This window comes from Tauraco erythrolophus, chromosome 5 (assembly GCF_009769465.1).
Source record: "Tauraco erythrolophus isolate bTauEry1 chromosome 5, bTauEry1.pri, whole genome shotgun sequence".
NCBI classification, from domain to species: Eukaryota; Metazoa; Chordata; class Aves; order Musophagiformes; family Musophagidae; genus Tauraco; species Tauraco erythrolophus.
The window spans coordinates 38,601,922-38,628,516 of record NC_141469.1 but is presented as its reverse complement, the minus strand read 5'-3'; the positions used below and the strand labels follow the sequence as shown (position 1 = coordinate 38,628,516).

Here is a 26,595-nt window from a genome sequence, read left to right as displayed (position 1 = left end):
TGCTCTGTTGGTGCTACTGTCATACAGGGAAACCCACCCAGTGTGACATTCCACGCAAGGAGGAGTAGCACTGAGGGGAAAAAAACTTCCTCCTTAGCTTAAATGATAGTTAATCTGTGGTCTGAAGCAGAACTGGCGCCCTTGTATTACTTAGCTTCAACAAGTACTTAGCTAGTGTAATTGTAAAAGTCATTCATGAAGACAGTAAACAGTTCTTTGTCTTTTCAATAATAGCGTAGGTTTGGCTTGCCAGCACATGGCTGGCTCAGTATTTCATGTCTATCTCTAATATTAAGCTGCAATTAGTGATCTATTCTCTCTGGGTTTAATAGCAGTATAGTTTCAGCTGCAGAGTTGCTCTGGTGATGGCATACTTAAATTACTTGGCCACTTGGGAAACTTTAGCGAGAGTGAGTGACATTACTTAGCTGTGTGGAACATAAGATAACAGCTTAAATGGAAGGAAAAAACAGCCATATTTGATAGATAGTGCTATGGAGACATCACTTAGGAGTATATATCGTATTTTACCTTTCCTCTAAATTTCATTTTAATGGTCAAATAATGACATGTTAAAACAGTAGTCTAATCTATAGAAGACTAATTTGTTATTTTTTGGCATCTCAAGCTGGCTCCTTTCACTTACACGCCTTTTTCTGCCAGGTTAGTACTGAGACATAGGATATATCATCCTCATAAGAATGCTTTAAGAATATTAAAAGTTTTAAATTAGCACTGAACAAAAGTTGTTATGTTTCTAGTTGTAAAGTACTATAATTGTTTTTTATAAGCTTTTTTATAAGTTTTTTATCCTTCATGTAGTTTTCATATTAGTGTTTGATTTCACCTTAGAAGTCTGTATTCTTTAAAGCCCTATTTTTTTCTGCTTTACTGTGCACCGAAATGTAGCTTTACTTTGAGGAGTGATTCTGTAAAGTAACATTTTGGATTCCATTCTGATCAAACATGCTCAGCTCACCGTAAAAGCTTTGTGATTTTTTTTTTCTAGCTCTAAGGATTCATCTAAATGTAATGCAACCTTCATACATGTGCTCTTGTGTAGCATCATGTGTGTGATGAGACCATGGCCCTTTGGCCACAGTACCACAAGACCCTTAGCCTCTAAAGACTAGTGACAAACAAAGTACTGAAAATAACCTGTGAAAATTTCACTGTGTATTCTAAAATGGTATAAACTGAAAGCCCTATTCATGTTTTACTTACCCATGTAAAACTGAGTGCATTTATTTTATAAACATTCACTGTAGAGTTTTATCATCATGCTTGCTTGCTACAAACAAGGCTAGTTTGATACATGGAAGTGACATCTCTATTAAATCAGCTAGTATAGTTAAAGTAGACAGGACATGAAGAATATTGGTGTTCTTGAAAGCTTGGCTGCTTTTTGCTAAGTTCATTAGACAGTCTGATAAGAAAACATTCACTCAGATACAAACTTTTACCTATTTAGATCCTCACAGCTTTAAGAGCACTACAGCTAGAACCTATGCTAAGAGGCATTTTCCCATTTTTTACCTTCCTATACAAGGGATAAAGATGTTTGTGGAAAATGGTCATCTGCCTGCAATCATCATGTTTCATGTACTTAGAACTAGGTCAATAACAGGGGCACAAATATAGAGCTGACTTGATTGGCTTAGTACTGCCTTTCTACTTGAGGAACGCTTCTTGACTTCATTAATTTCCTGATATTTTTCTCTGAGTAGAGATTCAAGGAGCAGGTTTTGGCTAAAAAATGCTGTTGTGCACTTAAAACTTCACCTTGGCTAGCATTCTATTAACCTGTGCACAGATACAGTTGTGCACATATGTTGAAAGATAGTGATATCAATTAATGCTAATGAGATTCACAAAAGCAGACCCTGTAATTAAGAGACAGCACTTTTCATTGTATGCGTTGCTGAAATATGCAGTTACTGAACATCAAGTAGTATACCCCAAGATTTCAGATGTAATCGAGTGCCATTTCTTTCTTCATCTGTAAGAGACTTGGTATTAAATTATAGCCTCTTCACACATCACCATTTGTAAACTATTTTGAATTTTATAGTAGCATAGGGAGATAAAAGACCTAAAACTCAGGAGCCTGGAACACTTGCAGATCTTACTTCTTCCTGGTGATCCAAAAACCAGTGAACAGACTTTTCTGCCTGACTTTTCTGCCCTGTTAAAAAGATTATTATTTCATCTGTGTGTGAAATGGAAACTTCTCCAATTGTTCTTATTTGAGTTTGAGCTTTTATTTTCCCTACTAGAACTGATGACAATGCAAGGAAGTGTTTTGGGGTTTAAGTTTCAAGGCTCACAGAGCCCCTAACCCAGATGTCTGCAACTAACTGTGAAGGACTTTTAGCCATTTTTAAAATAATTCTGTTTTTTAAAGATGTTTTTCTGTAACTTCACACTGATTGAGGTTGTTATGAAAATGTGAAGTCTAAACTACTAGATTAGGTGTAATCTTTTCATCTGGGCTGCGTTGCTTGCCACAACAGGCAGGGAAGCAGTAGATAACGGGATGGCTGCTCTCTCACTGCATTCTTGCCATACTGCACTACAGCTGCTGGTCCAGCTTCTTCTGCTGGAGGTTATCTTCCTCCTTCACTAGTAGAAAAAGAGTAGGCTGTACATCAAACTTGGAATAGTGGAGGTATCTGCTGGCAGTAAGTGAAATAGTGGATGGAGCAGTAATGCCTGAAACCATACAAATCCAGCTGCAATGGCAAAATAATTCTCATTCCCTAGCAGTCTGTGCTTACCATTTCTTTCGGAAGTCGTGAGCATATTCAGCCACAGCGTTTTACAGTACAGTGTATCAGGTTAAATTTCTGAGATTCATAGTATTCTAGCTGATGAGATTGTGCTCTTTTGCATCTTGCCAGACTCTCACAAAACCGCTATCTGTGCTGGCTGTCTGCTCATCATAGCCTGAACCTAAATACAAGATTATGCCTGAAAAATCCTGTTGTTTTTGAATAGGTGTATTTTTCCAGCTCCTGAATTTGAACTTCGCTTTATGCAGGCAACTCTAGAGCAACTTACATACTTTGTATGAATGTGCCTTTAGGAGTGACCACAGGGATTCTGCCTTCAAAGCATGAATAAAAGCATATGCAGATTGCTGAATAGAACTGGAGGGTTTGCTTCTCAGAGCTTCTTCTATGGAAGCTATGTGCTAAGTCCCTCAGCGTTTTTTAAGATTAAGTCCTCAATGATCAGTGAGGGAGGAGATGATAATAATTAAAAAAAAAAAAAATAGCCTATAGCTTGACAATTCCATTTTTCCTGCATCCGACACTGCAAAAGAAAGTGGTATATCATACGAGCATCTCTGAATTCTTCATAATCTGCTAAATTGCTAGAAAATGGATGTTGCAAATAGGTTTAAGTAATCATGTATTGGCAATCTAATACTCACACTGATTACTAAATAACCCTTATTCAGTTTGCTTAGATCCTCTATCTAAATGATCACGGTAGTATGTATGGCAAAATCTTCTCTAGTGTTATTTTTGGGTTTACCCTTCTGTTTTTTGCTATGGTATATCTTACAAGTATGAATGATTCTCTGCAATACTTATTCTTAAAGCTATTGCCCAATTCATCATTTAATTCTTTCTGTTTGACCAAGACCACATTTCTAGGTTTACAAATCGTATTCATGTGAGAGGGGGAGCTCACCACTTCAGTATGTGTTCACTTCAAGATAGCATCTGCAAAAGGCTTGCTACAGGATTTTGACTCTTTGAGTTAGCTAAACTCTTTTAATTACACTTCATCCTTACCCCCAGTTTCTGCAAAGCAGTACTTATGTGACAAAGAGCCATGCAAAGCTGTCTGTACAGGAGTGAATTTCACCTTTGGGGATTAATTATAAAGAGGTTTTTGTGATGAACAATTCTGCAATGTTTCAATAAGATAGTTAAATGTCCCCAATGTGTGTTCAAAGAATTTAATTCAAAATGTCAGATTTTGATGGAGTTGTGGTATCATACTGTAAGTGTCTGTGAATATTTTAATTTCCCTTTACCCCCAAATTAATGTGAGATGAAACATATAGAAAAAAACAGCAGCAATAATTCCTGTAGCTTCAAACAAAATTGTACTGGACTTCACCTCCAGAGCCATTTCTAAGTAACTGACTCTCTGATCTCATAAAAATTACCTAGGATAGGCAGCTAAAATTAACTAAATCGAAATCATCCCTCACTGCTTCAGCTTCTGCCCTTGACCATCGTTGGAGTTTTGATCTAACCGTTGTTCAGAAAAGTGAAATCACTTCTGTAAAATCAAGTACAAACCCATGTTAGAAGTGACCTGTTGGCTGGAAAGTCATTTCCATAGAGAATAAAAACCACTACAGCTAATGTAACAATAACACCACTGATGATTTGATGAAGCAGGATCCTTGGCTCACCTGGTTCAGTTTTAAGTCTGGAAGAATAAAAAAATCCAAAAAGAAAGGGAGGGAGTGGTTCAAAACCTAGTCTCTACAGCATATCTGATATCTGGGCAGTATTTTCAGAAGGCCTAGGAGTTCAAAATCTAGGAAAATACAAAAATTCAGTTTTAAATTCTTTCTTTCCCCTCTCCTCCTGCTGCTGCCTGAAATGAAGTCTCTCAAACAGGAGGAACCTTGAAACCGCAACAAAAAGTGTGTGAAATGAACAAAGCGGGGGCGGGGGGGGAGGGTGGGCAGCAGCATAGTTTCTTCTCTACTCTTTACTTAATCATAGACATCTCAAAATAAAACTCTTCAGATGCAGGGCGTTTGTGTCCCTACAAAATTTATTCATGTCAGATAACCTCAGGGATTCAGTTAAATTAATAGTGTTTAAAATTCCTGTGTGTTGAATTCATTAAGCTCAATTAGCTGTTTTACAGAAGTGACAAAGTTTATTTTTATGAAATTTCTTTACAAATAAAGATGTGACCTGCCATCTGTTACCAAAGTTTTGTTCATTCCAGTGGAAGCAGAGCTGATCTGCAGGGTTGTGCTCTACAAGGAATCCCCGAATATGTCCTTCACCCGCAAAAAAAGAACATCTTTAAGAAGTTGAGAAGAAAATATCTACCATGGAAGGTTTGCAGCAGAAGCAAATGCACAACAGATTTAATTTTTTATGGCAAAAGAAAATGTTTTTGGGTGGGGTTTTTTTTGACTGAGGATATTATTAGTCTGAAATTGACCAAGTAAGGTCACATTTTCGTTTATGTGGGTTTTGACAATGCCTTCCCAGAGTTGCCTTGGGTTTTGCCAAGGCTCTGAGGCAAGGCTGACGATTTTTGTTGCTATTTGGAAGTCCAGTGCAAATAAGATAGCCAACGTACCCACAACAGGTTGGAGGTGAAGGAGGAAGGCAGGAGAATGGCAAGCTGCTGCTTGCTGTGTAGTGCCGGCTGCCACGATGAAAACCTGGAGGAAGCAATAGGCTGCCTTTTTGCCTGCGCTTGCAGTCTTGCCATTCTCCTGAACCACTCCACTGGAAGGTGGTAAGGGCCTCGTTCCCAAATAACCCTGCTTCTGGTTGCACTGATGCTCTACAGGGATATATAGAGGCCTGAATGAGTGGGGAACTGCTTCTCGTTCTTTGTTCAAAGTCAAAGCCCCTCTGCAGCTTTGATGCAGTATCACTGTTGTTAACTCTGCTCATCCTCTAGGACCAGAAAAAAGTTGTATATAGATAGGGGTGACGTGATTCTTTCCAGCATTTCTCCTTCAACCCTTATGGGGGAGGGAGGGGAGAAGCAAGGGTGTCTTTTCTTTTCTATGGCCTTATTAAATCCTGTTTTCTATCACAACCTGCAAATAGGCACAGAAAATGCCATTTCTTGCTGAAGTAACGCTGCATACAAAGACTGTTCTGAGAAGGGAAGTGTGGGGGAGGAGAAGGCACTCAAAGACACACCAGGATCTGAGAAAACAGCAAGATCTTGATTTTCTCTCTGGGGAACTGAAGACCACTAATTGCTCTCTTGCAAGGCAAATGTCACGTTGGACTGGTGCTCAGGGATGTCTGTCTTGTGCTGGAGTCCAGAGGTACAGCATGAGGGTGACTATGTGTGCAGTGCAGCAAAAGCAACTGTCCAAGCAGTTGTCAAATGCTCCATGTAATCCAATCTGACGTTTGTGTGTTAACTTCCTTGCAGTTATCTTAATCCGACTTCAGTTCTGAAGTCACTCATAGGTTGATAGTAAGCTTTCTCAGGCGTGCTCCCAGATGCCGAACTAAACTGGCTTGCTTCTCGTTTCCACGCTAGTCTTCTCGAAAGAGCGAGTGGGACATAATGCCGTGTTTTGCGTGACACCAGTCCCCAGCTCACCTCTCCGTCCGACCCTGTGATCAACACCCTTATAAAAAGTAGGCTGAAGGTAAAGCCACTAAAAACAGTCTGGTGAACCGAGCCATAGTTTAGAGAACTTCGAAAATCTCCCTACGGAGCGAATTTTGCAAGCTGATGTGGAAGGCATGGCATTGTGCCTTCCCTCATGCGACAGCCACATCCATGCTGGTGGTAGAATAAGGGACAGAAGGGGGAACAACGGGCAGCCAGGATGGGCAGCAGCCCCGGGGGGTCAGGTGTGGGTAAGAAGGTGGCAGTGGCCACCGAGGAACCAACCGTGGGCCATGATCGAGCCCTGCTCCAAGCAGCACCCTGGGCAGCCCATAGGATGATGGCGAGACCTGCGCCGGTTTTTGGAATCCTCTTCATGCAGAGCTGCCTTCGACCGAGCTGTGGTGCTGGGAGGTGCGGGGTGACGGCCGCTCGGCGGTGTTGGGGCTCGGGCAGCGCGGAGCCGTTACAAGGACCGTCCGGGGTGTCTTCCCGGTGGGGAAAGCCTGGGGGTCGGGTGCCATTCCCCCTCCCTCAAGGAACTACAACCCCCGGCGTGCATTGCTGCCGCCTGCCCTGCCCGCGCTGGAGCCGGTGGCGCGCTGCCCTGCGGGATTTGTAGGCCGGGGGAACACCGATGGAAAACCGGGCGGTAGTGGGGAAGGAGCGGGGTGTCCGTTTTCGGCCCGGTTACCGAGCCGGCCTGCCGCCTGCGGGGGAACGCCGGAGCCCGGGAGGGCCCGCGGCGGGGCGGGGCGGCGGGGAGCGGGGACACGTGTCAATCACCCCGCCGGGCGGCGCGCGCTTCCCGCCCCGGATGCCGGGGGGGAAGCGGGGGGAGCGCGGGCACGCGCTCGACGAGGCAAGGGGGGTGGGGGGGAGAGAGAGCGAGAGGAGCTGGGGGAGCGCGCGGCTCTTTGGGCGGCGCGCGCTCGTATGTAAATGAGCGGGCGTGAGGTCAGAGGCAGATGGAAAAGGGAACAGACAGAATGGCCGCCGCGGCTCCCGCTCCTCCTGCCGCCGCCGCCTCCCAGTGCCGGAGCCCCCGTTGCACGGCGGAGCGCAGGGGAGTCCGCCGAGAACTCGACTCCTGGCGGCACCGGCTCATGCACTGTGTGGGTAAGAGAGGGGGAGACGACGGGGTATCCCGGCCGTGGTGGGGGGACCGCGGGGCGGGGGAGGGGGCGCCGGGGTCCGTCAGGAGAGCGGGGTGTCGAGGCGGGGAGCGGGCGAGGCGCCCTGAGCCCGGGTCTCTCGGGTGGGCGGAGGGGGGGGAGCGGGGATGGATGAGCGGCTCCGGCGGCTTTCTTGGAGGGCGGAAGCGGAGACGGGGTCTGTGGGGCAGAGCGAAGGTCCTAAGCCGCCTGCAGGCATCGGAGGGTGGATGTTACGGCTTCGGTTGGGGCCGCTCCGGCCCCCGCTTCGCCGCCGAGCGAGGCTCGTTCTCGGCTCGGGTCCTTTTGTCTCGGCTTCTCGCCGTTCGCGCGGTGAGTGCCGGTGGCTGCCCCCCTCCTCTCCTCCTCCATCGCCAGTGCCTGGGGGCTGGAGGGGGGGAGGGAGCCCGCCTCTGCGTGTGCGTGCGCCTTTAAGAGGGAGCCGCTCCTGCACTGACGGTTGGGATTTGAAGTTTTCCCTCCCCCCTGGAAGTTGTCATGGCGACGGCAGTTCTTTCCTCGCGCTCCCCCCCCGCCCCCGGGGCTGCCCCGGTGGCTCTCGTGCCGTGAGGGTCCCCCCCCGGATCATGTGACTTCCCCGCGTGTCTGCGCGGGGGGGCGGGGGAGCGCGGTCCCTGGCGGCCTCTTCGGCGCCGTTCCCGCGCGCGGAGAGCGCTGCCGAGGGGACGGGTGGGGCCGAGCGCTCCGCCCGGCCCGGTGCCCGTGCCGGTACCGGTGCCCGTGCCCGTGCCCGTGCCGCGGCGGCTGCCGGGCTAACGGCTCGCGCCTCCCTGCCCCTTTCCCGCCGCCGCCGGCGGGCGGGCGGGCGGGCTGCCCGCTTTGAGTGCCGGCATTCGGTTCGCGTGACGCCGCCGCGCCGCGATCTCGAGGCGGGGGGACGCTTCGGTGTGGGGGCGCTTTGGTTGGGGTTTTTCGTTTGGGGAAGGGGTGCGGGTGAGCGCCTGGGTGCCAGGAACTGCTGGCTTCGTGTCGTTCCGACAGACGTTTCCCGTCTTTAGGGAAACGGATACAAATCCCCGGTCTCCAAGTAGCGCGGTAGTGTCAGTGCTGATCCTCCCTGACGGCTGAGAGGTGCAAACGCATCCAGACGTAACTGGGAGGATAAGCAGCGATTCATTCAGTGTTTCTGCGTGTGCTTGAGACGCGATCAAAGTAAGAACTAATTATCGAACAAGTAGGTACGCTTACAATTATAGGCAATTAGTTTTGTCCGGATTTGCAGGGCATTTGCGTATTTTCGGTAACCTGGTAGCTTCTTCACGCACACATGCTTCTTGTTCTTGCTGTATTGCCCCAGTAACACCCGCTCTAACACCCATGTGTGTATTAAGATACCTGTATATGCTTGCGCTGTCTTTTTAATCCTTCAAGTTATAATACTGTTTAGGAAAACAGTGCTTATGTATTTCCATAGAGTAATTCATTATATCACACTTATTGTGGAAAGAATGCAGTTTAATTAGTATATATAGGGTGAGCTAGTTCATTGGCATAGGTGCTGTGATGAACTGTTAAATCTGATATCTCTCACCATATATAAGTGGCTGTTCCTTTGGTTACCTGTTACTTAGTGGCATTTCAGTTTTAAATTTAAAGTAAAATCGTAAAAGACTGCTTGACAACTGATGACTGAAGGGACTCACAGGTGATAATGGTATGCTGTCAGATACAGTCCGGGAACACAATTGCATAGCATGACCAATGCAGACAAGGACTGCAATGAATGCTCTGTAAGACAAAATTTCACCATACATTGGGTCGTCTGCTGGGCAGATCTGTTCTGAGAAGTTCTTCGGAGTTGTTTTTTGTGTTGCCCTTTCACTGCAAATTGTAAAACCATAATGTAATTACTTACATTTTACACTGATTGCACTAGGGTGTTGCTTCATGCGCGTTTTTCTTTTTCTTGGAATAAAAGTTAATTAGGAAATTATTTCCCTGTATGTTCTTGATGCAAAATTCAATTAATAGAAAGGAGCCCCAAAGTGATTGGCAGCTGTTCAGGAGGAAGGACATTGATTATGGTTTAATAGTTAGTCAAGAGCTATCTGGGTTAAGAACTGTTACTTGGCATGCCTGTTGAGCAGCCCTTATCTGAGAGAAAGTGTAAACAAAGTGGCAAGAAAGTGAGTAGTCAGGATAATGGAGGTAGAGTACACTTAACAGGTTTGGGTGGTTGGTTTTTTTTCTTTACTCTTTTGAAATTCTGTAGCATTAACTTCTGTAAAATAACCTCCTATGTTAGCTCAAATTAACTTCCAAAGAAAAAATGGTTAATTGTTCTCACTCAGCAAAGTATTCTTAAGGATCTGAAGAGTCTAACAAAGTTAGTATTAACTGGAAGGTCTGAAAAATTGTCCGGTTGATGAAACAGCAACATGGTGAGGGGAGGAGTGATGAATATGGTGAATTTGGCATAACTTCTTTTTTCTTTCTCCACCCTTCTCAAGAATCATACGTTTGTAGCAAAGTGAGGAAAAGAGTGTGGTAAAGTCGTAGCCCCCAATTCTTGAACTAGCTTACTGTTAATCCTAAAAAAACCAAAAAAAACACCACCAAGAAAAAATTCAGATCATTCTACCCTTAGCATTTTTTTTCATTAAATAAATTGTTGAAAGGTGATACAGTTCTGTGGACTATCATTTGTCAAGCATCATGTTCAGAGAGCGAAGCAAGAAAGTACAAACTCTTCAGACATGTCATTGTTTCTGCTTCAAACCCTTCAGATGAATAACTTTATGTTGATGTCTTGTATCACTTACCGAATAGAAACTGGGTTTGATATTTGCATTTCTGTAGTATAATCACTTGAACACTTCGAAATCTTTTATCTGTAAAGGATTCCTCATCCACTTAACTTTATGGAAATGGTAAACTGAGCCAGAGATAATACCTCCAAGACAGTGATTGCCCAGCTTGAAGCTCATAGTCAGATTGTTCGTATCTGCAACAGTGAGACACAAATAATACTCAGTTGCCTGCAGTGTACTGTTTGCCTGAGGGTCAGTAATGCTTAGGGACCTCTATTTGAACGGCTTGATTGCTGAATTGTTGTGTTTTGTTGTGTTTGTTTTTTTTTTGTCAAAACCTGGTTGCAGACTTGAATATTTGCATGGGCTTTAGAATTAAAAGCTTGGGTTTTCCCAGCCTCTTACGTTAATTCGTGACCTGCGGAATATGATTTAAAGTCTCAGGTCAGAATGTTCAAGCATTCAAAGAATTTGAGAAGAAAAACAGTGATAAAATTTCACTGACATTACTGAGAATTCTTTTACTTAGTATCTAAACATATTCGAAGGTGCAAAAGACTTCACATTGTAAATGAATGGAATATATTCACAGAAATTCTAAATAGCTGTTCAGTACAAAATGGCTGTTCAGATGGTAATCTTCGTGTGCGTTATGTTGAGCGCTAACATTCCTAAGATGCCTAGACTTGTGCTTATGGATGTACCTAACTCTTGCATGACTCGATCAGAGTTCAAAACTAGGTGCTCTTAAAAGGCACCTGAAGATCTTGGTTCTGTCGGTGTTCTTACAGCACGCATAATACGTGCTAGAAAGTACTGTTTACAGCAGCACTCACTGGTACGTTTTGTCCTAGGTACAGTCTTTGTGACATAACTAACAAACAAAATACTCCAATTCTAGATTCTGTGTTTATGGAAGAGTGCCAGAAAGCTCAGAGTTGAAGTACCAAACTTAAGACAGCAGCTGAGTTCTGTGGTGGTTTAAATTGTAAGGTATTTCAGAGGTGAATATCAGAATGGTTAAAAATTGCTCTTCGGTGCTTTTTGATTAGGACTTTGTAAGGTGAATTGTTTAAATGCATTCCATTGGATTGAGAGGCTTTGGTGGTATGGAGCTATAAAAGCCTAGATTCATACTGTGGTCAACCTTAAGAAACAGGATTTACGCAGTTTTTCCAAGCAGTCATTGATCTCATTGACCGATTTCATTTGAACTTGACAGGTATAGTGTTGGCAAGTATATTGAGTCCGCTTAACCTTCATGAATAGGCACAGAGGAGAGACCTAGTAATTGCTGGGGTGCAAGAAAAAGCTTCAGCATGAGATGGTCCTTTTTACAATGTTATTGTGGTATCCTGTGGGTAAAGGTTGAAGGAGTAACTTGAGGCTTTTTAATGGAAGGAGCCAGGTAACTCCAGTCATGGAAGTTGAAATCTTCTTGTTAGGGCCTTGCATTGTATTGCAAAAACATGAAAGGCTAAATACTCTTTTGTTGTGAAAATGAAAGTTTAAAATATTATCTCAACTACTTTTAAGAAAACAAATGCATTGCTATTTGGGGGGAGGGAAAGGGTAGAAGTTTTACTGTTCCTCTACTGCAGCTCAAGGGCATGCATTTGACAGGAAATAGCCTTGGTATTGCTTTCTTATGAAGACTGAAATTTGATCAATGTGAAAATCTGTTTTTATGTGCATGTGAAATCTAGTGTCCATTACTCTCGTTATATGTTTTCAGACTTTTTTCCCCTCTAAATTAGGATACATCGGTGCATCTGATTCTGTTTTGAGGGATCTAGATGTTTCTTTTTTTTTTTTTCAAATATTTGAACTTTTCCTTCAGCTTACTATTTTTGAACAAGCTGTCTCTCAAATGCACTTTCCAGGTAAAGGAATTCCCCCCCAAACAAAAGATTTTTAGCTATTGCATTTGATATTATCCCCACACTTGGAACGTTCCTCCCTTAACTGCTTCACATCTTTACAGCCACAGTGAAAATATATATATTGTGGGAGTAAGTATTTTGCAGCAGGTTAGTGTCACTTTTTTTTTTTAAATACTGCTGCAGTTGTAGCTGATTTTCTACAGTTGCTGCAGGAGCAGGGGCAGAACTAGATGTTTTACTATACATCTATAATGTTCTTGTCTATCTGCTACTGATTGTTTTCATGGCTTGATGCTCTATTACCTGTCAAGCCACTAACAGACTGTATGCAAGAATGATTTCAAAATGGTACCTGCTTTGAATGCTTTTGCTTCCTTGGCACTCCAGCTTCTTTAAACAGCAAACAAGCTTGCTGTGGCCATCATCCAGTATAATGGGCAGTAGTAACACTGGCGTAAGGTGGTCTTGTGGATCTGTCATGCCTTGAGCTGCGATGTGAAATTCTTGGTGTTATTCCAGTGTAAAACAGATCAGGGAGGTAATCTCAGTGTTACTGCAAACTTTGGAAGAAGAACAGGAATTAAATGTAGATCAAAATCAGAACACAAGTTTAGAGGCAGTTTTCAATGCACTAGGGGAAGATGGTATCACATAAGGGAATAACTCAAACTAGTATTACAGAGGCAGGTGTTCAAGTCAGCATTAGCATTGAACACTACTGTATTCTTAGATTGTGGTTTCATAATAAAAGTGCCATCTTGCTTCATCAAGGCTCACAGAACTATTACCAGAATGGAGAAATCGCAATCCTGACTGTGTGTTTCTGCTGCTTGTATGCTTGCACCAGGGCTCATTGGACATCTGTCTGATCCGTGTTAACTCAGTAGCTGGTCAGTTGCCTCTTGAGAGGAGTTGAGAGCTTGGGGAAAAAAAACAACAGCAACAACAGAAAACCCACACCAACCAACCAACCAAACCACACAACCACCCCAAACCCCCAAGAAATCCCATATCTGATGGATGCTGATGCTAGCACAAGAACAGGGGTGGAACTGTGCAACGGAAGCAGGATGGGTGATAGCAGAATTAAGCCATTGGATTGGTTTAGGTACCTGTGGCACTGTCAGCTGCCAGGAATGAAACACAGCCCTGAGTGTACCAGTGTACTGTCCCAATTTACCCTGAACTGAGCAAGCTAACAAAAGAGGAAATAATGGTCAGTTTGTGTATATATGTCATTGGAAGTTGCTGCAGTGCATGTATCACATTAACTGTCTTTAGATTGAAGTAAGAGAAAACACATGGAGTTTGTTTTGCTTGTGATGGACTATCTTTGTTTCAAACATGTAGTGTTAAATTAGCTTATTTTCCATGTCCTCTCACAATCCGTTTCAACTCATCAGCTTGTCTCTCAGAAAGAAGTAATTGCCTGCTGCTGTCATTATGTGTTTTTGAAGGGATATCTTATGTTTGACTCTTGAGAGAAATATTTACTAGGGAAAACAGTGTAAGAAAAATTAGGATAATGACACCCAGAGGCTTAGTTTAAAAGGCAGGGGGAGGAAGTTCTGTGTATCTAGCAGTAAATGCAGTACTAGTTCATTGATCTCTTGTGAACCTGCAGTTGTAAGGATGCTTGGAGTTTTGTGGAAGACAAAACTGTACCTGCTACACAGACCAATCCATGGTCTGTGCGGGATGCAAGCAATGCTTTGTTTGAATTCTTCCACTCAGAACAGAAATGTGTTGCAGAGCATGCAAGTAGACATACAAATCTTCGGTAGTGTTGATAAAACCTGTGATTATGTTTTTGGTGCTCCTTATGTCTAGATACTGGTATGTGGAAGCAGTTCAATTTTTAAGTGTTCCAGGAACTACCGTAATCTTTGTCAATGTTTTTAGGCATAGCTTGAACTTTCTTATTGTATGTTCTTATATGGTAGCTGTTTACTTTCTGTGTGGCTGATAGCGAGCTGAGAAATTTAAACTCTGATAGTCCTTCTACATTGTAGGCACTAAGAGTTTCCTAAGCTGGAACTTGTGTAAACCAAAAATGTGGAGTCCTGATATTGTGACTGCAACTGAGTCTCAGTTCTTTGCTTGAATTGGCATTCAGTAGCTGTGTACTAATGCTTGAGGTTGGTAAATTTGGGTTTTTTTTGTTGACACATGACACAATTTTATTGTTTTTCTTTTTGGACTCGCTGTACCTACCTTTGTGCTTTATGTCAACTGATGTGAGCATTCATTTGTTAAACAGTTCAACAAACTAGACTGTAAATCCAGCTTAACATTAATCTAGAAAACAGGAGGGGAAGCATGGCAGGAGGAAGAATAGGAAAGAAAAGGTCAGATCTAGTTTAACTTGGATCATTTTCCTAATCAGGTTTACTACATACCTGCTTTTTCTCCTGAGTCAAGTATCAGTAGCTTTGCTGGAGAGAACAAGGCTTCTGATTTTACTAAAAACTGTTTTAGCAACAGTTTTTTTGAGGTTTGAAGTGAGCTGGAAACTAAGTTGGCTGAACAGCGTCCTAATCAATGAGATTGTTGACAAGAGTTAAGAATACCATTAACAGTAACATCTTTCCACTTGTTCTCCCTTTGTAGTAGAACTTATCTGATGTAACAGTGAACTGCCCTTCTGTTTTAAGTTAGTCTGGGGAGTCTACTGGGATTTCGTCGTTGCTCTGGGTTGGTTTTCTGTCAGTTGAGTCTCCTGAACTGTCTCACTATGGTATTAAGTACTAGTAGTTGTATAAGGGAAACAGTGATAGGAATGGGTCATGATGATCAATTTATCAGATCGGTGTATGCTGTAGAGGACCTGTATTCCAGCTGCTGGCAGGTAGCCAGGCCTTGTACTGCCTACAGCTAAAATGGGATAAATTAGTACCTCTTTCCCTTTTCCGCCCTCACTTTTGTTTTTATTTTTCAGCTGTACTGTATGGGTGTTTTGAATAGATGGTTACAACGGATCTCTTCTTCTTGAATATGACTCAAGTATCAGGGCTTCAGACAAGGTGGTTGTTCTAACCTTTAGAGTTCAGTGTGCTTATGTAAAGTGTAGAGGTCAGCCAGAGCTTTATAGACTTGAATAACTTAAAATTCTGTGTCCCAGTTAGGACCACTGTCTTTTTTGTTTTTCTTGAACCTCGCTCTTACCCGTGTGCTTGGAGGGAACTTTGATAAGGTAGGTTGGCACACTGACAGAGGTTTGAACAGAACTGAATTTGTGTGGCTTTATCGTTCCATCCGCTAAAGGCGTAGAGGAGCCAGGAAGAAGGCAGGAGAGAGTAGGGAAGGGAAGATGGATGGTAGTCGCTCATCTGTTTGAGCCTGTAAGGGTACGGCAGAATATGTATTACAAGGAGTAGGGGACTCTGAATCTGCAGAAATACCTTGAGAGGTAGAAATTGGATTCCTTTTTATGGGGTGACTGCAGATCAAAGACCCATGTGTCAGGTCTTTTTGTTTTGCTTTTGCTTTTGGCACAGACCAGGTTCCTGTGTAGTATCTTGAGAAGCTGGGTTAACCCCTTATTAGATAGTTTTATTCTTTGCAGAATTCTTCTGGAGTCTCAGCTGCTGCTTTTAGTTGTGTTTCCTTCTCAACATCTGTCCAGGCTTGCAGCTCCATAACAGCATGTGTTGTACTGTAGGAATGAGAGTTGGGTAAATGTCACTAGGTGTGACTTTTTTTTTTAAAGTCTGTTGATAATTGAAAGCTCGCTGAATTTGTGACTTCTTTAACTATGTTACTCAGCTTTCAGTTTGTGTATGACTTGGTAGAGTCTTGCTTTCCAATTATGAGAGGTCCTACCTCTTGTGACACCTGGATTGATTACTCATGTATAAAGAGCTGTTCAGTGGAAGAATTTGTTGTATTGCAATGTGTTTTATTCTAAAATGCTACTGACTGCTTTTATAAATGCTTACATTTCAGATTATAAATATTTATAATCTTCCTCATTCCACAGTTCCCAGCTTCAAATCATCTTAATTAAAGGCTAGTTGAATTCTTACATATGAATAATAGTTCTCACCTCCATAATTCCACTGCTTTATAAGCTAGCTTTAGTGCGTTTCTAGTCTGCTGAGCCCCTGTTAGGTCAAGAGGCATTACACCGTTTTATAATACTGGGTTACAATGCTACTGGTGCAAAACTGCTGGACATCTTTTGATTAACAGTGAACTAATATTGCTGCTGTATGTGATGTACATTATAGGAGACTGCTTTAAAGGACTCCGGCTTGCGATTACCGCTCTTTGGCTCAGAACAGAGGGCGTGCCACAGCAAGGCCCAGTTAAAGGTGTGAAGATCTGACTTTACCTAAGTGTAGCTATTAAGCCTCCTAATCTGAATGTGGGGGAGGACATTGCTTTATGACTTGTAGTTCAGATGCAGGTCATTCTGGTGTTAGCCTTCTCATGAGGGGGAAGAAAAATAGGATCTACTTAGGATCTACTGCTGCCTTAGTTTGCTCTGTATAAGGGCTGTAGTGCTAACTGCACCAAATGGTCTCAAAAGTTTGCTGTGCTACCAGCTGAATAAAGCGGTGACTGTGGACTTACCTCTGTCTCAGATGAAACCAGGACATTCTCATTCATGCTTCTTAAATTTTCTTATCTTCCTGGGCCATACTGTCTCACCATCCTTCAATTTTCATAACAAGTCATTTCTTATCTTTGACTTGTCCTTAAAACCACTCATTTGTCTTTGCTTCCAAACCTTTCTTTTTATTTATTGTCAGTGATGTTAAAGCAATTTTGACAACTTTATCTGTCTTCACAAATAGTTTTCTCTCAGCTTTTGATTATTTAATGTTTCTATATGGAGTGTCTTCACAATTGAATTACACCACAGACATGCTCACCAAGGCAAATTATGCTTTCCATCTTTCGGTCCAGGAGACTTCTGTGATGTCTTCCTCTAAGTGTCTAATCCCATTTATTTTTTTCTATATGTACTGCTGCTAGATATCCCATCTCATGGTGCTTGAGGAAAAGGGGTGTATGCTTCTTCCTACCACCTTATTCAGGAAATGTCAGTCTCTGGCAATCTTGCAAGGTCAAGAAGTCTGCTACCTTGTTATCAGACTCCCACATACTAATCAGTAGCCATTCGGAAGGACTTCATTGTTCTTTTTTTGGAAATGAATATCAAACTCATTCTGGCTAGAAGTTAGAATACTTCTAGCCTTAATTTATCTCCAGAATTTATGTATTGTGGCAACACTGTCATTTAGGGTTTTTCCTTCGATTTTTCCCTTCTGTTTTTCCCTTTCTGCTTCCGTATTTATTCCTATTCAGATATTATTTCTTATTTAACATAGTAAAAAATGAGTGTTAATGGATAATGAACACTAATGACTCAAAAGTCACTGTAGTGGATTTGAATTTTAAAAAAGTAGTTCACAGACAAGTGAAAAAACTAGCTACAAATGTACAAGCTAGTGCAAACTGTTAATAGGGGATATTGTCTGCAGTTTACTGTCTGCACTGTGGTACAATCCCGGTTGCAGTGTGGAGGCTGTAATAAGCTCTCTATTCTGCGATCTCTGAGTACTTTCCTTTCCTCCTGTTGCAGTTTGAATGAGCTCTACAGAGTCATGCTAAACAGTGTTTCAAACTAATATAGCCTGGACCATATTGAACGAGAGGTCAATAATCTGTATCTGCATCATCAGATGAGAAAAGCTGTACTAGATCAGAGCTAGTCTTTGTAGTCTAGGATCTATTGTCTGCAATCAGTGGTGGACTGGTAGGGAAAAAATTATTAATGCATAATGGTATTTCTGAATAGCTTCCAGTCTTCAATGACACTTTTCTTGATCCTTGGGAGAAAAACAGTTTTCCTGTTTTTTATAACAGATTTACTAGATTATTCTCCCATAAGTTATTGTTGATTTTGTGTAGGTGTGTGATTTCGAAGCAACATAAAGCTTCAGTAGCTCTTTGGGGTCCCCTGGTTATATTATGTGACTCTTCTGTTTGTCCTAGAACAAGAAGTGGAAGCACCATATGAAAACATTACTTAAAAAAGGCAAGAGATGGCAAAGGTGTTTCCTATTGATGTGGTTTTGGGGTTTTTCCATTTTTTTTTTTTCTGAAGACCTGACTTATCTTCCCTTGACCATCTCTTCCATCCCCAAAGCCAAAGAGTTCTTATATCTTCCTTGTAGATAAACTAGGAATTTAGTAAATTTTAGTTTAATAAAGTTTAGTTTACTAAAAGTTTAGTAAATTTGATAATTCTTTCCTCCTTTCGTTTTCTTAGTTCTGCTCTCTTCCTGAGATGTGGAAACTAGAACTGCGTGTATTAAAGATCACATCAGTGTGGATTTGTGGTGACAATCTAGGGAACAATGCAGAATATCTTCCTTTAAAAAGTTAATGCATTTAACATGCCATTTATGGAGCTCATCCTTTCACAGAACTGTGTATTTGAACCCCAAGATGAAACTTGAGTGATAAGTCAGTTCAGAGCCCATTACTGTCTGTGTAATATGAAGATTTGCTTTCTCCACTATTCAGCTTAATAGGTACTTGCTTTCAGTAATCATCTTCAATTTTACCACCTCGATACCTCAATATTTTGACGATCCCCTGATGTTCTCTTGATTTTCTTTGCTGTTAATACTAGACTGTTCCTGGCAGTGGATTGTCATTTTATTGGATCATCTCTTTAGGCAACCCTGGGACACTCTTGTTTGTGACCTTCTGCTATGAAAACAAACCATTTACTTCTGTCTTTTGAGCAGTTACTCATCTATGCAAGGACTTCATCTCTGTTGCTTGGAAGAGGCTCAGGAGGCTTTGTTTGAAAGCTCTCCTCATTGAGGTCTTGCCACATTTTTTTTCCTATTAATGCCTAAATCTGAGGAATTGTTTGATTAATAGCTTATAGTTGCCCTGTGATCTATCAGAAAACAAAATCCTTTGGTCAGAGTAATTTCAACTGTGCAGCTCTTATTGGGTTCTTTACTTGTTTCCAGGTGTGTGTCCCTGCCCTTCATATAATTAGATATGAAAAGAAATGTCATATGTTTATCTTTGGGGCCTGCATCATATTCTGTGCTGATGCAATCAGTCAGAACTTCAGTTATACTTGTACGCTTCTTTTGATTGTTGATAAAATGTATTTAGCGAGGTAAAACTTACTCTTAAAGAAGTTGTCTAATAACCTTTCTCCAGGCTGGACCGTCTCCTTCAGCATTACTTGTTGTTGTCTTCCTCCTTTTTTGTCAGTTCCATGCCTGTTTTACGTGTGTTGTGCAAATTCCCCTCAGGCTTGACAAAGTTTTGTCTTGAGATGCCAATTCATGTATCCATCCTAACTGTAATTGATGCATATGCTGTAGGCACTTGATACGAGTCTACTATAGCAGTGTCCAAAAAACATACACTCCTCTTCCATGTCATCTGGTCCTCTCAGCTGTCTAATGTGGGACTGAGAAACATGAGGTGATTCTTGATTTTGGCCTTTTCCTTTTTCCTTATGTGCCTTAATGTAGTTTAACAGCAACAACCACCTGCCCCTCCCCTAAACTGATACTGGCCTTCTCTGTTGGAGTGCCAAATGTGTGCCACCTTGGAGAGAATTTGTTCAGCAAGACCATCAGACTGGTTAGGATATATTGGAAAGTAGTTTTATTTCCTGTCTGCACCCTTGTCTGAGTCTACTGGCTCCTAACAAATGTGTTCTGCCCCAAGAAAATGGGATTTAATAAGAAATGCTCTGTTTGTAACTTGAGGCATCAGGAGTTCTTATCTTGAAATGTTGAAAGTGTCTAGAGCGCTCTTAGTGGTGATGTGGAAAACTGCACTTCAGCGCTGACCCTGGATCAACTTTTGTGCACAGTCCTCAGAAACAATGGTAGATTACTTGAGTCCTGGGTACTTCTGCACTTAGTACCTCACTACTTCACTTGCACAGAGCAGAGTATGTTCTTAAAACTAGAGCTTTTCAACAAAACATGAGAGTTTCACTGGAGAATTCACATTAGAGATGAACTGTTTAGTAAATCCTAACAAATATCAGAGTTTTTGAGGAAGCATTTGTCTGTAACTCTGTCGTGTCTGAATTATTGCCATCATCTCTGGTAAGCAGTCTTTGTCCCACAGACCTTTAAGGAGTGAAAAGTCCCACTGAAATGTCAAGAGATCATGGATTTCTTATTTAACTAGTGGATGGTTTCTGCAGGAGGAGAAGTTGTGAGAGAAACCCACTGTAGTGTGTCCTGAAGAAACTTGCTTTGAGTGGTGATTTCAGTTATTGAAACCTGTGGTCTTACTGAATGTACCTCTTAAATGGTGACTTTAAGAATGCTTCTTCTGCTCAGGAAGGGGTTTTGCTGGCCTAAGCCCAACTTTGTAAGGTCTTTACTTCAGGTTGTCACATCAAGTAGCATTTTGAGGGCTGGTACTTGATGTGACTTGAAGTCATTTCTGGCTCTTTCGTGTCATCTGAGGAGGTCTTGGCATCTTTTCAGAATCTCTCTTTTGAGGAATCAAATCACTTTGAGGAAACTGATACTAACAGAGCATCTTAAAGGCAGTATCCTGCTGCTTTTTTCTTGAGGCCTTTTTATTGTCGCTATGTAGGAACAAAGGATCGCACACCTTTTGCTCACCTTGTCTTTGTCTTTCAACCACCAGCATCACAAACTGTAACAAACTCAGAAGAACCAGAGCAGCCTCTTCTACTGTTGTCTGCAAGAATAGCTACTTGGTGGTGATTTGATGGTGTATTTGAAGAGCTGTTAACTGTCCTTCATTCTGTGTGGTGCTGTACTTCTCCACCTGCCCTTTAACAACCAGTCAACCTGATTATTTGGCATATAGAAGAATTACAAACTGGCTGCTGGAGAACTTCCTCAGTTGTACATCTCTAGTGGTACTCCGGCATTTTCTCATTCTTCGTTCTCAACCTTCCATATTGGTAATGGAAGGCTGGTTTGTGTGGTGTTTTTTTTTTTTTTTGTGTGGGATGTGCATGACCTTGACCTATGAGACAGATTAAGAAGTTTGGTAAGGGCTAAGTAACTTCATATGAAGTTTTCCAGAGTGCTGGAACTGAGATTTATCTGGTTCCTGCAGGAGTTTCCTTCTTGCTGGAAATGCAGACTGTAATCACATCTTTCTTTTAAGAAATCCTATTCCTATTCTTGACCTTGCAGCTCATTTGGTGTGCCTTGCTGTTGTCTTTCTAAATTGTTTCATTAAGAGGGAAAAATACCCTGCTTACAGATGAGCTCTAAGTAGTGAGGTTTCCTGTTTTGCCTTACTTGAGACTTGCAGGAAGCAATAGGTTATGGCTGTCTTGGGTAAAAGAAACTCACTAGATTATGAATGGAATAGTGACATCTGGTAAAGATTCTACCTTTTCTGTTTATCTTAAAATTCATGGTCTTTCTGGAAAAAAAAAAAAAACAAACACTAACCAAAAAACCTAGTAGCTGTTTTGCTTAAAGCTCCTGATTCAAATACATATTTATTTATTTTTTTAGCTGCTTAAATTTAGTACAGAATTTGCGTTGAGTTTTTGTTTGGAACAAAATAGGGAAATAGCTTTTTCCCTTTTTTGCACAGTATGAAATGAAGAGGTATCTCTTTTCATTATTTTTAAAGCAGACTAACAAATTTAGAACTGAAAATCAATGTTCGTCTGGAAATAATGAATGTTTGCTTCTGCTAAGGAAGAGCCAATGCTGGAATACAGAAGGAACAGAGTGTTTCTAAGGCAAGATAGCTGCTGTTTAAACCCATCCGCCTTGTGTAAGAGCTCTCATCTGTTCTCCACGTGATTAAAGTATTGGGAATCTTGCCACTAGGTACTTGAAATATGTATCTGTTTTTCCTTTGTGGTGTTCCACCCCCTGCTCCCCGAGTCAGGTTGGACAATGTTAGTAATGTGAGTTTTATAGAATGTAATCACAAATTAATTATAGAATTGTTACAAAATTGTCTCCTTCTGTCTCCTTCTCAGACAAAATTGTCTGTTACAAAAGTCTTCTTCTCTGGAGATGTTCAAAGCCCGCCTGGACGCGTTCTTGTGCGATCTAATCTAGGTGGCCCTGCTCCGGCAGGGGGATTGGACTAAATGATCCTTTGGGGTCCCTTCCAATCCCTAACATTCTGTGATTCTGTGAGAATTGATTATCTTCCAGTAAATTATCAGAGCTAGTATATGGTTTCATTTGAGTACTGTATCTGCTACCACAGTAGATAGGAGTTGGAGTCCCACACTTCTAATCTTAACATTTCATGCTTTGTCTTGTGCCATTTAATGATTGAGTGGAAGTTTGTCAGAAGCTTGCACAGATGTGTGCTAATTGCTTTTAAAAAAAACCCCAACAAATGAAAAACCCCTACCCAAACACACCTGTTTAACTTTTGAACTGTGTCAAATGCTAAAAGCAGAAACAAGAGACTAATTAACTTTTTCCTATTCCTTTCTTGTATCTGATATCTTTTATCTGATGAGAGTGCCTAATGTGAAGCTAAAATTTGTATTTAAAGTCTCAGTTTCTCTTTTTCAGCCTTTTCAATCTCCCAATGGGAACTGAGGGAATTCAGCCCTTTTAATCAAATGTTAAATAATGAGCAACTTGTCTGTTTTCTTTTTATTGTATTATGCAAATTCAACAGAAGTACAATTAGATATAGATTACAGGTTGGTTGTCTATGACGTGTAAGTTAAGATACACTGCCTACATACCTTGGAAAACGTCATCTTTCCTTTTATGCACTGAGCCTGTTTAAGAACTGATTTTGAAATCAGTTTAGCTGAATTTATTGTTCTTCCAAATTAACTGGAGCATTTGCAAACTTAACCTTGAATTCCAGAAAATCTTTAAGAGGGAGAAGGCATGTTTAGTACTTTTTATTTCAAGTGAAGTTATTGCATGTAGCGTCCAATTTTTGTTGACCTAGTTGACATGTTGCCAGCTATAAATTTTGTCGGATTTGCCACGCTAAATTTTGGCTGGATACAACAATGAATGGCTGGCTGGGATTTTTTTTGGTTTTTTGGATTCGTTGGTTTAGTTATTTTTAAAACCAGGTTTTCATAAAAATAAGCTGTAAGTTAAAAGTTAAAGGTGAAAATACATGGCACAGGTATTATAAAATGCAGGACAATAAACTTACAACAAACTTAACAAATTAACTGCTAGTTTAAAGGTATGTTGCACTCATTTATTGGTAAAACTGTGATATGTCTAGAATTATTAAAAATATTTGTAATAAACTGGTTTCAGCATTTGTGTTAATAACATGTTTGGAAATAAATACTTTGAAGAATGCAACACTTGAGATTTATAGGGTTGATAGTTCACTTACTGTGTTGTGATTTGACTTCTAGATACAAGATGTCTTTCATCCTGTAGAATAGAATAGACTATTGTAGCTTCAGCAGATGAGAGATAAATGTCAGTTGATTTCAAGGAACCACCATTATTGGTGCAGTATAGTTGCAGGATTTCAATGAATTTCAAACTTTTTTAAAATAATAGAAACCAACAAATAATTTCTCATCATGAAGGAGCTGGATCTAGTAGGAGATAAGAATGACTTTTCTCTCATTCTCATTTCAAAATGGTTTGCAGTTTGTCGGGAATAGACAGGTTGTTTGAATGGTGTGGAAATGATAATTGAAAAGAAACCTCCTGAAGATTCCCATGAAACTCTGGATCCCTTAGGAAATTCCACTTGTTAAACTTGCTGTCAGGCATCAGTTTCGTGGAACACTCCTGAAGGCTTGCAACTTAATTGGCTTGCCGCATATCCACGGTGTGGTGCAGAATCCTAAGCTTCAGTTTCTCAAAAGCCCATCAGACTAGGAATGTTTCAAATTAAGTATTTTTTGACTCAGTGAACTGGCATTTTCTGATAACTGTATTTCTCTAACAGCTTTTAGCTAGCTTTTCCTTCTTAGCAGAAAGCTTCGTGTTCTTTGATCCCGGTAATCCAGGAAGTGCGCCAGACCTATTTATTCATTAGTTGACTGCTAGACTTTCTCCCAGGAGCTGGTTAGATGTGTGAAACGTGCAGTAGTAAAGCAATGTTGTGACCTCTTCATTTATTACAGATTTGCCATGGACTTTGCTTTTCCGTGGTGATTTAGTGAACATCTGACTAGGCCTTCAAGTAGAAAATAAGCCTTTGTCTGGCAATCCTAAACTTTTTAGGTAAAACAGCCAAACTTTTCCATCCACTTGCATGTCTTAAAATCGTGGTTAAGAAACAAGAACATGCTTTAGGTATGTGATCTTCTGAAAGTAATGCTTGTTTCTTTGTTTTAGTCTTGGGCATCATTCTCCTCAGTTATAGAACGGTTAAATTGATACCAAGGGAGGGAGTCGCAAGCATTCTTCCAGGCTGGATGTAATCTTTTCTTACGATGGCTTATTCTATCTGATTTTTCTTCTCTGAGGATACAAACTATATACTTTTAACCAGCCTAAATTATCGCCAGCACGGTTCTGAGTAACAGTTGATATCGAGGTAAATTTTTGATGTAGTGTCTTTGAACAAAAAAGGCAGGAGGATAAGCTTCAGCCTCTGAAGAACACCAATATCCACACCACTTCCTTGTCTAAATGTCCCTTTCTGACAGTTGGGATTGCACTATTGCTCAAAGAAAGAAGAGTTTTTAGAGAGAACAGAAATTAAGTTCTAGTAACTGTCTCTTTGAAGCATTTTTCTTTCCCCCTATCCACAGAGCAGCAGAGTCACTTCTGAAGTGTTTTCCTTGTGCCTTTTAAATTATAAATAACACAAATCTCTCAAAATATCTTGCTACTACATTAGAAATTAAATGCAATTTTAATTTTGATGGTGTCTGGAAGCTTCAGTAAATGGTCTCTTTTGGGCTCTCCTATTTACAAGTCTACAAGGACATAGACTGGCATAGAAGGTTACTTTGAAGTGTGGAGATGCTTCCTTTTTTATTGAACCTCATTTTTCTTACTGTGATTTATAAGTACCTGAAATACAGACCTGAACTCAGAATTGGTGCTAATTTCAGTTTTTAATTAACCTACAAATTTTGTGGTGTGTGGTTTTTTTTTTTTTTTCCTTCCGTTGGCTGCCACCCTTTTCTTTAGAATCGTTGAACATTTGAGGGGGGAAGGCAGAACATCCTCTTCTTGTTTTGTCTCTGAAGTATGGCCAATGTCAGTCTCCCTAGCACTGGAATATGACTCCTGCTCTGTATTCTACTGAACTGCTTAATGTTACAGCTAGTTCCTTTGATGTGTATACTCTTTTTTGAAAGCTATATTCCATCACTGTCTGCATCCCTTCAGTAAAGCATAGCCTAGAGAGTTGAAAGCAAGGATTTCTGTCCTAAGTGAAAAGTAGCTAGTTAGAACTGGAGCTATTCTGTAGGCTCATTTCAACTTTTGGTCATCTTATCTCTTCTCAGTGGCAGCAGCAGTGTCCTCAGCTACGTTAATTCTTGGAGTCAAGATTTGTGTTAGAGGAGGACAAGTATCTTTTTTAGCTATGGTTTGGAATTTGTATTGGAGTCTAAATAGAGGATTTCCTCCCTTTCACATTGGAATCTCTGGTATGTTGGTTCCTGTTTGCTCAGGGATCTGAATCAATATGGTAAAGAAAATGAGTGTTAAGTTAAATGTTTAGAACTTTCTATTATAAGAATACTCTTTTTCAGTGCTATAAGCAAGAAGTGGATTCAGGTTAGACAAGATAGTCAACAGAAGCCCCCTCCCTACCCCACCGCTATACAAACTCTGTCCTAAATTATGTCTCAAGAATTTTTCTGCAAGAAAAATGGGCTGTTTTTTACCTGAGAATCTGGACAGCATTTTATCAAATCATGATTTTTACTGAATAGTTATTCTGCAGTGACATTACAAACAGGAAAAAGATAACACTTGAATAAAGATTTATTAATTTTTGCTTCTATTGTCATAGTCTGTATCTTGAGTATTCTACCCAGCAAGCTAGTTTATTTTTTCTTACCGTTTGTGTGAATGGCAAATAGGGTGGTCGTTTGAGTGGTTTGTTTGTTTTTTAAACTCAATGGTTTCATAACCTGGTCAGTCCTTTCCAAATTGTTGTTGTAGTAGATTTTAAAAAAACAAACAAACAAAAACACCCACAGAAAAAAACACCCTAACAAAAAAACCCACCAGCACCAAAAATCCTGTGACTTTCGGAATGATGTCAATATATAAACAAGACTAAGATTATGAATCCATCTACGGCAGGGGGGCAGGGAGGCCAGCTGCTCACTTGTGGAAGAAAGGGAGATGCAGAAGAAACGGAGATGTTAACATCTAATTTAAGTTACTTTGTTAAAAGCTCTGCTCTATTCTTATAAAATATGAAAATAACTGTTTTCTCCACAGACTGTTCTCCTTTAACAAGTTGTAAGGGAGTTGCTGCTGGTATCCTATTGGT

General features: G+C 41.1%; 1 protein-coding gene across 3 annotated transcripts in view; it reads left to right on the top strand.

Moving 5' to 3' along the window:
• Nucleotides 1–7,322: 7,322 nt before the first annotated feature.
• LCORL (ligand dependent nuclear receptor corepressor like) overlaps nt 7,323–26,595 on the top strand; it is an 82,015-nt gene continuing 62,742 nt past the window's right edge. For all 3 annotated transcript variants that reach the window (XM_086611654.1, XM_086611655.1, XM_086611656.1), the window contains exon 1: nt 7,323–7,473. In XM_086611654.1, the coding sequence (XP_086467780.1) occupies nt 7,323–7,473 (151 nt within the window). The remainder of the gene's footprint in view (nt 7,474–26,595) is intronic.